The sequence below is a fragment of the Sceloporus occidentalis genome, unplaced genomic scaffold (genome assembly GCF_023333645.1).
Source record: "Sceloporus occidentalis isolate IW3139 unplaced genomic scaffold, rSceOcc1.0.p SCAF_70, whole genome shotgun sequence".
Classification (NCBI taxonomy): domain Eukaryota; kingdom Metazoa; phylum Chordata; class Lepidosauria; order Squamata; family Phrynosomatidae; genus Sceloporus; species Sceloporus occidentalis.
The window spans coordinates 2,739,821-2,752,299 of record NW_028317050.1 but is presented as its reverse complement, the minus strand read 5'-3'; the positions used below and the strand labels follow the sequence as shown (position 1 = coordinate 2,752,299).

Here is a 12,479-nt window from a genome sequence, read left to right as displayed (position 1 = left end):
ATGTAGGATTTCAGCAAGATTTAAAGTGTCTAAAATGTCTTGCAGTGACCACTGAAAGTTTCTGTGTTTCTCATTTCCAGTAACAATATCCTACATAAGAGTGGAGGGCCCAATACAGATGTGCATCTAGGCAGGTTTGATATATCCGTTGCTGTTCTTCAGGCCTTGTAATGTCTCAGAGGTACATATTTTGAAAACCCTGCACAGACTCATACTCTGGTTAGACAACTTTTTAGATATATTTCTGTTCAATTATGCTGCAAAGTACTATTTAAATATTTCACCTTCATAATAAATAGAAACCATTGCCAAGCTGGATTACGAAAATATTGTTGATCTGCCAGTCGTCACTATGCTGATTTGATTTACATGGCGAACTTCCTTATAAAGGTTTTCATTATACTGACAGATTAACTATCACAACACTCAGTGTAATAAAAGATCCTCTTAAACTGTACAAGCAACTGGTGTACAGCAGCATGTTCAGCTGGAGACTAGCTGTCTCTCCTAGTGGAAGAACATCAAGAGTTCCAATAATGTTTTAGTATGGGTTGAAAAAGAATGGGCCATTCAGTGGTACCTCTCACTCTAAATGCCCTTTTCCTCTCTCTCTTACCAGTCCTCTTTCCATAAAATATTTGACTTCATCCAGCCTCGCCTCCCTGGAAAGCCTGAAAATCATCAGTGTTTCCGAATTCCACTTTAGCCTTTCTCTGTCCTTTTTTCCCCCTTATTTTTTTTTTACATCTCCTTACCTTTTTTTTAAATGGCGTGCAGGGATTGCTATGGTGACCTGGTAGCAGTTCGATGTTCTCACATGGCAACAATTTTTTTTGGCTGCCTCTGCTCTGAATGCAAAACCCTTTCCTCGTTCAACCTCGCCCTGCCTAATGATGTTCTCATGGATTTATTCTAATAGGTACACTGACTGACTTCTAAACAGAGGACATTCTCTGCCATCTGAAAGACCAAGATCTAGTTTTTTTTTTTACCTGTAAGAGACACGGGTACATTTTGAGTGAACATACCTAATCATAATAAATATTGTTTTTACCTTTAATATCACAAACTTTCAAAAATTTTGGTATTTGAATAATTTTTTTTTTGATAAACAGTGTATATGAATGGATTTACATTACAAAAACAGACAAAATTGAAAACAATGTATCTGCTCGTCACACTCTAAAAAGTAGTACTTTGCCATTTGAAAGAGATGCTAACATCGCTGCATCCTACTTTTAGCGTTTACAAAGTCCTGTTTGTTTTCTGTGTTTAACAGGAGCTTCCATCATTAAATTAAGTATATATAGCATATGTATAGTGGCATATATTCATTGAGCCACCAAACTTTACAAACATGCTGTTCATTTTACAAAGCAGTAATCATTTAAGGTTAAAACCTGCTTCCTCCTACTATCAGGCACTGCTTTCTCCTAAATCAATAGTGAATATTGTAACTAGATCTCATTAATTGAGTTAGAGTGGAAACAAACATTTCTCACTGTGAGAGCCACAAAAGAAGATACTCCATTCTGTCCTGTGCATACATTTCAAACAGATCATCTGTGAAGCTGCATGGAAAAACTTGTATTTTACATGTCCTTCTATAAACAAACCACTAGTTTTAAACTTTAGAGGCACTTAAATAATCAAAGATGCTTGGCATTCAGGACAAAAATTACTAAAGACTAAAGGATCTTGATACATATAGTTTGCAGAAAAAAAGGTAAACAGATAGGAGATGTCATAGAAACATTTAAATACATAAAAGGGATTTAGCAAAGTGCAGGAGGGAGGTTTATTTCAAAGGAGAGATGTCAGACATAACAAGAGGTTATAATGTAGAACTAGGGGGTAATGGAAGTTTTACATTACTGAAAGGGTCGTAGATAAGTAGAACAGCCTCCCAATATACGTGGTAAGGACTAAAACAGTTATGGGAGAAGGAAAATGCTATCCCGAACCTAGGATGGGATCACCGACTGATTAAGGACCAAGTCTGTGTTGAATGGTTCTTACCTGATGTTAGTAAGTTCTTATATTTAAAATAGGAAAGGTAGCATAGTGAGTTTTATAGTACTACTACTAATTTAAACCTTTTTTAATTGGAAAGGATTAAAGTTACAAGATAACCATATATGACTAAATGAGGATTCAAGTTCTGTGACCTCACACAGTGTTCTATGTGGTTGTCCAACATGCAGAACTGCTTGTCATCCCATTACCCAGACCACACACAGCCTTAGAATATGCGTTTATATCCTGGCCTTCTGCACCGCACTACCATGCCAACAACTCAGTTTTTGCAGTTCTCAATTGCAGACAACACATAAGGTCATTGTTGGGTTGTATAGAGTTGAATACTAGAAAGTCAAATCTACCAACTTGAGCCCAAAATAAATTCCACGTATATGCGTTTGTGTTTTAATGTAAAACGTTTGCTCACAAACAAGAATAAAGTTAATGCATTCCAGTCATTTGGACTGCATGTGTGTTTTTCTGTTTGACAGACATGCAAAGGCACCTGTGTCAGAGAGATTTAGTAGCACTTAATAATTGTGAGGCTCCCAGGACAGTTAGTGAGTAGCAGAATGTAATGTAGAGGTAATTGGAAATTATTCCTATTAAGTACTATATGTCAGAATGACAGCAGGGAATCTGAAACGATTTAGAACAAGTAGCCTCAGATTTTCTTCTTTCTATGTTTGCCAGATCAGACGTTTGTATGACTGCATTTCTGGGTAAAAACTGGATTCAAGTTAACCTTTCAACAAACTTGGACCTAAATTAACTTTGGAAAATTGGCTGTCATTTCAGTTCTGAATGCGGTGAAATCAATATCTAGGTTTTCAATATGTTAAAGTTCAAGAATCCATTTTAAACTCAATGCACAAATAAAACCAATACACACAAATGCCTACAGTACACATACACAGCATAACTTTTTGTACTGAGTATGTCTCGTACAGACAGGCAGACTCTGACAAATTATTCCAGTAGTCACTTTCTGAGCTACTATGTAACCATTAACAGAATAGTGTATGTTGTTTTATGACATCAGTAAGATTATTTACCTAATGAGCCTGCTAACAGCTTGATTGCTAATTGCTGAATTGAAGTAACAAGACTGCTGTTTAGTGTACATAAAATATAACATGTATTTAGAGATAGGGTTACAATTCACTGTGCGTCTAATAATGTAGACAAAACTGGTCCATGTGTTATTACCGAATATTTAACAGGAAATGGTTACAAATCTAATTCAACATGCTCATGGATACACTCCTTTCATTTTCATAAATAATACTGCCTGGGTTTGCACACATGTTTTAAGCCATTCATTTCTTTTAAGGTTCTCAATGTGTATGGCTAGGTAATTAATACATATTTGATGCTACTGGAATCAGTAGATTGTACATGATTATGGATTATAACAATTATTATGAGAAGTATCACTATTATGCATTGGCTGTGGTTAGTTGAGCACTGGTTTGAGTATTACTATAGTCAATATAGCCTCATTAGGATATAAAAATGAACAAAATTTAAATTATTAATAAAGCCATAGAATGTATTATCTACAACAACACTTTCAACAGAGTTATGTATTTGGCTGGTATTAGTATTGTAAACAGATCTTAACATTAACTGGTGATATGTATGAAACGTCTACACACCAGAACTATAATACATTGATGACCATGTTGCAGGATCAGTGGCATGGTCATTTATGAGTTCTGGCCTTTAGAGTCACTTTAATTTTATAGTTTCCATTTTTTTATGTTACTTTCATGTACCTGTTGTGCATGAAGATCAAACTAAGTAATACAAACGTTTCAATTTGGTGAACTACTATACCGTGTGGATGCACTAAATTACAAAATAACATAGAACACTACGTGACAAATTCTCCCTTGCAAACCTGTGTTATGAAATATTTGTAATACCAAGGTAAATGTAGAAGGAAACAAAAGCACGGTAAGGCTGAAATAGGAGACAAAAAAAGGTTCAGACAAAGGGAAGGTTAAAATGACATCTTATGATTTAAGGGATGTTTGCATAACTTGACTAATTTAAAGAAAGCAACAAAAAGGCAAAGGAGTAAACTTTGAATTTACTTCCTTTTACATATCTGGCAGCTAAGCCTGACTAGTCTGCCAGGGCTGCCAGGAAAAAAATGTCACAAAGGGAGGGAAGTAACAGAACTGAAAACAAAGGCTTACAAAAGAATGTTAATTCATACAGATCTCCAGTAATTCTGGATTTGTAACGCACACATTACTCAGTGAGGCAATCCAAAGAAGGGTTTAGCAGTAGTGCCACATATTCCACAATAATGAAAATCTTTGCATATTATTTTACAGATGATTTTAAAAACATGTACAATTGCATGCATCATATGATTTTGTCAAATAAAATTAGTATACCAATAACACAATCATTTTGTCTACCTGTAACTAAATAGTTTTTTCACCACTGATGAAAAGGTAATCAAATTAAAAAAGATATTTTATAAAATGATACATAATAATAAAAATAAATCTTATTGTTTCCTCAAATGCACTAGGGGAGGTACCACAAATAAAGAGGATAAAACTCATAGATAACAGTTTCAGTTTATCACTCAGATGTCTAGATTATATTTCTATTATTATATAGTATCTGTAAAAGAGTAAAAGGCGTGATATAAGATTACTAATCTTATATTATACAATTATATACGAAGGTAAAATGCAAGTAGGGTACATTTTTAGTGTAGATTACCATACCATGCCATTCCAGAATATACATTTATATTTATATGGATTTTCTCAGTGAATAATAGTTCCATTACTAGTATGTAATTAATGACTTTCATATTCTATACTTGTTATATTTCCTACATCCTTGGTGTTCCCTAAAATGGCATAGAAGGAAAGTTGCATTCTGGGTGGATGACAGCCAAAATTTTGTTATTCAGCTGTTCTAGACCACTTATATAAACAGCATGGGCCACACACCTCCTTCTCTTTTAATTAGGTGGCATGTTTATAACAGTGGTTATGGCACTGCTACAGGACCCTTATTAGTTAGACCTGACCTTGTGAGATTTTAATTTTAACATAGTCCTTTTATCCTTTTTTATACCCACAAGTATCTGCTGGTCTTCCATAGGATTCTAACCAAATGTTGAAAAGTTAATTTGTCCCAGTCATTATGAGAAATTCTATTATAAAAACATATTTTGTAATGTTATTTTTCCTAGCTGAAGTTGAGCAATGGGTAAATCTTCACTTCAATAGTTCTGGGCTATTTACTCAACCTGACATTTTGTTATAGACAGCTGTAGAAACTCCACAGCTAGGAAGCAATAAAATTTCTACCATTATTGTCAAATATGTAAGTTCTATGCAACTTGGTGGGTCTTGGTGGGATGGGAATATTTACTCCTAAAACTGGTGTAACTGGATTAATGTGGGTCACCATGGAAAATCATGTCATAGTGTCCATTACAGAATAATAACACACTTATGCTGCATAATCCCACACAAGGCAACTATAAATCTATGTTCCTTAAGTTTAACCATTCTTGTCCATGTAGTGGTATACTGGTGGTGGGGCAAGACAGGCACTTTCTTCATTTTACAAGTTGTAAGATACTTGCTGTAAAGCAAGCTGCCAGTCCATGTAGAACCATCGAGGAACCACCTTGTATAAAAAATAATAATACTGTGAAAAATTTTATTTTAGTGTGTGTACATGAATTGATATATTTGTGGTTTTTTTTAAATAACGTTGTTGCTTAATAGCTCACATTTCCTATCCACATTTACCTTTCTTTCGAAGCACCTAATAATGCTTGACAATTAGCAGCTCTCTATCCATTTGAACATGAACAACTATATTATTTTTCTAATTATTTTTTCCATAATGAGATCCATACTTTCTTAATTACTATTTCTTTTTTTTATATTTACAGGCAGTTTCTGTCAGCTAGCTCTAGCTATATTGAGCCTTTGTGAGGGGTTAAAGGCCTTTCCTCACTTGAGAACAAAGCCTTCTGACCCAAAAGTGGACTTTGAAAATATACTAAGCATGGCTAAGCATCTCTTAAGTGATACCAAACATCTCTACCATAACTTTGTAAGTAAATGTATTAGATTATCCGGAATATGTTATTGATAATCGCTCACTTTATTAGCAAAGTCCATAGCATTTAACAAAAAATTTTGTGCTTGCACCAGTGTCTCCAAATAAACACCACACAGGATTTCCATCTGTTTCATTGAGGCTGGGAAGTACAAATTGATTGAATTGCACCTTTCTTCCCAATAGCCCAGATTAGTTTTCATACACCTGCTCTAAGGGGCAATTCCTTGGCAGTTCTAATAAATTAGCCTGGGAGTTTATATAAAAAAAAGAAGAAACAAGTGTAACAAAGAAAGTAGGAAGTAGGAGATAACAACAGGAGGTATCAAAGAAAGTTCCAACTCCTCAATATGGAAAATAGATTTGTATTTAAAAATTATAATTCACAGCATGCTGTGTAATGGCAGGGGTGCACCTCTCACATCAGAGTCATGAAGAAAGCCACCTAATGTGTTTCACACTGTTCTCAGCACTTACTCATGTGGTGGTGAGCATAAAAGGCTGAGGTGGCCCTGCGTAACATATCATTAATGAGAAGATATTCTAAATCCCACAACATTTATTATAGAATAGTTTTGTACTGTGGCATATTCAAGGGTGTAATGTGGACACAATCACCCCTTTGGGTGATCATTCTCATTTTATTGTCACCAATAGTCCAGATTAAACAGATATCATTGTTCTTCCCAACTGGCCCATTAACACTATGGGGGACTACAAAAAATATAAAGAATAAAGTCCCAAAAAGGAAAACTATCACAAAATATTCCCACCAACCCAACATCAGGTTGGCACTGTAGACTACCTAGCTAATCTGAAACCACATCAACTTCAAATGTTCTACCAAGAGCTAGGAAATACTCTGCAGTTTTGCTTTGTCATATATCGTGAAAATAAGCTTTGTAGAATTGTTAAATTCAACTTTTTTAATGACATAGTGGGAAATTCTTAGCAAGCAAGGCATGGATAAAGATCTATGACATGAGTTTTGCAGTTGGTTGTGTTTCAGAAAAGTATTCACAGTACTTTCATAAGTACAGTACTGTTCTATGGAATTACAGAACCAATGGAAGTTATGCAGTAATGTAATTTTCAGTTTATCACAGCTTTGTTCCTATGAGCTCCCAGTAAGTAATTCCTGCTCTGGCCGCAGTCATGCTTCTGTCACATCAGTTAGACTATTGTGCTTCTGGAGCAGTTGTGATCACTTTAGTTGCAGTCAGCTTCCCTTGTCAATTTACGCTAAAGTGCAAAATAATAGAATGTTTTCCAGTTACTGTGTTGGCACTTATAGTTTGGTGCTATTTTAAATAAACATTCATGTTTTAAAGAAAAAATACACAGTAGTGGAATGGTAAAAAAGTATTTTATCTAATGAACAGGAATATATGTATTTTAACAGTTTTGGTATCTATTATGCAGTTAGTCCTGCTTTTGACAGGATATGTTATATACAAACAGAAATTTGGAAACCAATAGCCATTTTAAGGTCCATCCCCCTTAATTTATAGATATGACACTCTGCCCCCGAGATGTGCCCTATGCCCCCTCACTGTGTCTAGTGGGAGCAGCCGGTGGCCGACTGCAAAATGCCCATAGACAACTTCCGCTGCTGCCTGGCACCTCCACTGGGGCTTCCATGAAGGCGCGCCGGAAGGTCATGTCACGCCGAGGCTTCTATGACGGACTGAAGTGCAGACATCCACCGGCTGCTAGAGAGGAGGACCCAAGTCTCCTGCAGCGCTGCGGGGGATCCTACTCTCTGGCAGCCGGTATTTCAATCTACGCATTACCATATATGCATTCTGAACAAATATTTAGATATTTGAAATGTACTTTAAAGCATCCTGACAGAAGACTCTAGCTGTAATGAAAGCAGGTGGTATTCTAATACAAATGTTCCTGTTCTTCTTTTGCAGAAATTCAAGTATCCATTAGAAGGGGAGCATAAACTAGATACATTGCCTATGCTCTCTATAAATGCAATTGAATTATCTACTATACAGGTAACATTATCATTTCCAGGTTTTATGTCTTATCATAAATATTTTAAGTGAATACAAAAAAATATTTGTTATATATATATATATATATATATATATATATACACATACATACATACATACATATGTGTGTGTGTGATTTCAAAACCTTATTACCAATAAAGGTAGTGGGTTAATATTTTTTTCCAATATTTACTATTTACTTTACTAGAGCCCGTTTACTACCTGATATTTACTGTATTTACGGTCTTCAATTCAGTATTCAATTTGATCACTTTGGATACTATTGCTACTTCACAGAAATCTCTTTTTCAGGCATACTTAAATTTCCATTAGCATTTACTGTAAACCTTCAGTGCGATTTTATCTATAAATGACATTCATTTGTTGCTTGACCTCATCATTATGATCCTACTATTATGCTGGGAAATGGAAATATGCTGCAAATTAATTTTAAACTTGAAAGCAGCCGTTATAGTTTGATTAATCACATGGTTGTCTAAATAATAGTTCTATTTTTGTTGAGACTGTGTACAGATGATATCATGCTTAAAAGATAATAACACTTCCAGATTAAGCTGTGTCATTGGTGTTAACAATAATGCACCATCAGAGGAAGTTTACATCAGTGATGCAGATGAAATCACAAGGGATAGCTGCTGTAGCTCTGATTATATTATGTGGAATGTCATGCTCAGGCCACTTGATGTAATCAACAGCTGCAAGATTTTGGAAACAACTTCCAAACATGGATCTTCCTGCACATCTTCTAAATCCAGGAAGTCAAATGCTTAAAAACCTCCCACGACACTTAATAAATGTCCATCTGAAAATGCAGAGGAGTAGGAAATAGATTCTTGTCCCCACTCATTGCCCTGCCTGAGAAGGATGAACCACACAAACGTGCAAAAACAAAAACTAACAAATACAAGTATTGTCAGTAAAAAGTAAGAATAAGGAGAACTCTGGGAAGAGTAGTGAAACTAATAAAGCAGATAGTGTGCTGTGCTGACACCATGTGGCTCAACTGTTTATGTTTCTGCTTCAGTAATGTTGGTCACTAGCAATAAAGATGAACTGAATGTAGACAATGCCTTTTTGTCTGTCATTGTTGGAAGGTTAACATTTTAAAAAGGTTTTCCTAAATGTGCATGGGTCTCCAAAAAAATTTAAATAAAATAAAAATGCATTATTAAAAGATAATCTAAAATGAAATTAATAGGTTACCTTCCATATGTTAAAATGTGTACCAGCTATGGAAATTAGATAAGATATCAGAAATAATATATTATATGGTATTATTGGTAATATATTCTTATATTCTTTATTGGTGAAAAATGCATTTTCCGTGTTGAAGAAGACATTTACTCTTTCAAAAAGTATATATGCTGCATACATAAGGGCATTATATCTTTCCCCATTGTTAAATATTGCAGTATTCTAAATGACTGATTTCATAAATTGTTTAGCACAGATTGTACTAAAGATTTTCTGCATAAATTCTCTTACCTAAACTGCTCCATTTCATTTTGTGCCACTTTTTTTTCCAACATTCGTCTTAGAAATGAAAACCTTTTTAAAAATAGGGGCCTGTGCCTTAAGAGTTTCCATGTGGTTGACTCAGTTGCTCCTTGGGTTTAGAAACAAAGTAACCCTTCATCTGCCAGCAGTTTTCTCATTTCTACCAAATGAATGTATTACTGTTTCAGTTTAATTTCCATAAGCACACTGAAAGCATGGGAATAATTCCCAACTCACTTTAGTAATTTCTAATGCAATAAAAGTGTTCCACACTTTAGTCCCTTGTGAATTGACCACTCATCAAAGAATGTTAAAAAGATGATATTTATACCATTTAAGAAGTCTTGCATTAATGTTTAAATCTACATTCGCTTCACATTTCAAATTCCTCCACTTATTGTTTAGCCCCAAGGTTCCACCAAGTCCTACATAAATATTTTAAACGTTTTTCAAAGAGAAATAACAATAAGGCAGGCTATTAAAACATGTCACATTTTTATAGCTGAGCAAAGTGCTACAAATTGGAGGAAAATATAACACTAAGTATGAAACAGCAGCTTGTTTCAGAAGGAAAAACAAACTATGATGTGATTTTCCTAGGTATCCTTTTATGAGATAAGGGATCATTATACAATTAGCACAACCGTAATGGTTTATTTCATTTGAGTCTCCAAAATCATCACGTTCTATTTTCTATCCAGAATTAGGAGACATGATAATTTGCAGGGGTATTTTCATGCTGGTTAAAGGTCTGCTAGGGTAAACACACAATACATTTGGCAATGTCTTGGGCAATTACACTGTTATTTTTCTCTCTAAGGGAAAACTGATATCTGTGCAGCATTTTCCTATTTGGCTATTGAATGGACACTGACATATTACTCTATTACTTTATATTTATTGCATGCCTTGCCATTCAGACTTTTGCTATCCTTATGCTCATAATTAATGTCCTAACACTAGTAATTTTAGCCTATGTTAGACTGGATTCTTTTTGTTTCCAGTGGAAATTGTTGTGGAAATATTTACTATTCAATTACTTGTGATATATGTATCTCTGAAACATATCTCAGTCCATGACAGACAGTAATGTCTGATGTTTGAATTCTCTTCCAGATTCCGACAGGCCTCACAAAACTCAGCTCTGACCTCTTCCTATATCAGAAACATTTTGATTGGCTTAAGAAGGCAGCTCACGTTGTTCGGCCTATGGACCATGAATTTACCAGTGTCCATAACCGCATTGACAAGCTAGTGAAAAAAATAGATTTGTTGGTAAGAGAACTTTGTATTTCCACATAGTAAAACAAGGACAAATTATATAGGTACAGTTGTATTTGAACATAAAACCACATTTGGTATAACGTAGGTTAATATTTGTTGAGCTACAAAAAATACATACATTCAGGGCCGGCCCTACAATGGAGCCGACTGGGGCAATTGCCCCAGGCGGCACTTCAGAAGGGGCGGCACTTTGCCGCCCCAAGCGGGTTTTTTTTGGTTTTTTTGAAGCGGAGGAGAGAGAGGGGCACCGAGTGGTTTTCGCTTACCCGCTCGGCGACCCTCTCTCTCTCCTCTGCGGCGAGTTTACCTGTTCGGTCTCGGTGCCGGCTTGTAATGCAGAGCGCCGGAAGTGACGTGAATTTCCGGCGCTCAGCATTACAAGCCGGCACCGTGGCAGCACAGGGAGACTCGCCGCAGGACTGTTTAAGGGTAAGTACCGGTGGGGGTGGGGTAGATAATGCTGCCCCCCCCAGGCGGCGTTAAGTCTTCGGCCGGCCCTGCATACATTTATAAATGATATAAAGTTCTATGAGTTCCTTTCTAGTGTCTACTGAGGGGAGAACTATATCTCAGCATGCAATTCTTTTCTCATTACTTTATAAGTATGGTAATATATAAATAAAACCTATACAATATTTTAGAGTAGTAGATTAAATATTTACCCTTATACATGACTAGTGAAGATACAGTTGGAACAGTAAACAGTTTCAGTCTAAACATAAAGAGATAATACAGCACTTTACTTGCAATACTTCTGGCTGCTCAGGCTTGAAAATAATTAGTAATAATTAAGCATCCATCTGTTCAATGAAAACATTGCTCAATAATATCAAACTTTGGCTTTCTTTTTCCCCACAGATTATAAAGCACAACATAGTACGTGTCAGTGATCCACCTCTGCCTCAGCTACCCAACACAACAACCCAGTGGGGGGTAGTGCAAATGGGCCATGCTATTTTCTACCACTTCCATCTATTTTTGGACTATGCTACCCGTGTTTTGGTTCTGATGAAAAACAAACTGTGAATGTTCTTCAACTTGAACTTCTTCATCCAGAAATGACAAGCATGTTGCAGTAAAAATACTATTGGCCTGAATTTAAATTGAGACATGGCTTTGATCAACTTGAATCCAAGGGCCTCTTAGAATGCACCTATGCCCTCACCTTGATCAGATTGGATTCATGGGCCTTGTAGGATGCATATATGCCCTCTTCTTCATCTGAGTTGTGTAAGCACATAAGAAACACTACACGTCTTTTCCGTGTAGACTAATGATGTAGCGTATCTGTTTTAATGACCAACTATTTATTTATTTATTTTTTTAACTGGTATATTTAAATGTATATTTTTTTCCTACGCATTGAAAAAATATGTTAGTGGCTGATCTCCATTGTAAGGAGAATATGGATAACTGGAGCCTTGTTGTTTCAAAACCTCTTTTCTTTCATTCATCAGACTGTCCAACAAATTTGTTTTTATTTCCCCCTTTGTTTGAAAACACTGGGGTGGTTGTGTAATAACATGCTCAGTACCACAATTT

At 35.6% G+C, this 12,479-nt stretch overlaps 1 protein-coding gene across 1 annotated transcript; it reads left to right on the top strand.

The window, feature by feature from the left end:
* Window positions 1–5,258: 5,258 nt before the first annotated feature.
* On the top strand, window positions 5,259–11,963 carry LOC149286343 (interleukin-11-like). Its single transcript, XM_089494248.1, has 5 exons — window positions 5,259–5,262; window positions 5,960–6,123; window positions 8,049–8,135; window positions 10,770–10,928; window positions 11,796–11,963. The coding sequence occupies exons 1-5, from the start codon at window positions 5,259–5,261 to the stop codon at window positions 11,961–11,963; spliced, it is 582 nt and encodes a 193-aa protein (XP_089350374.1).
* The last annotated feature ends 516 nt before the right edge of the window (window positions 11,964–12,479 follow it).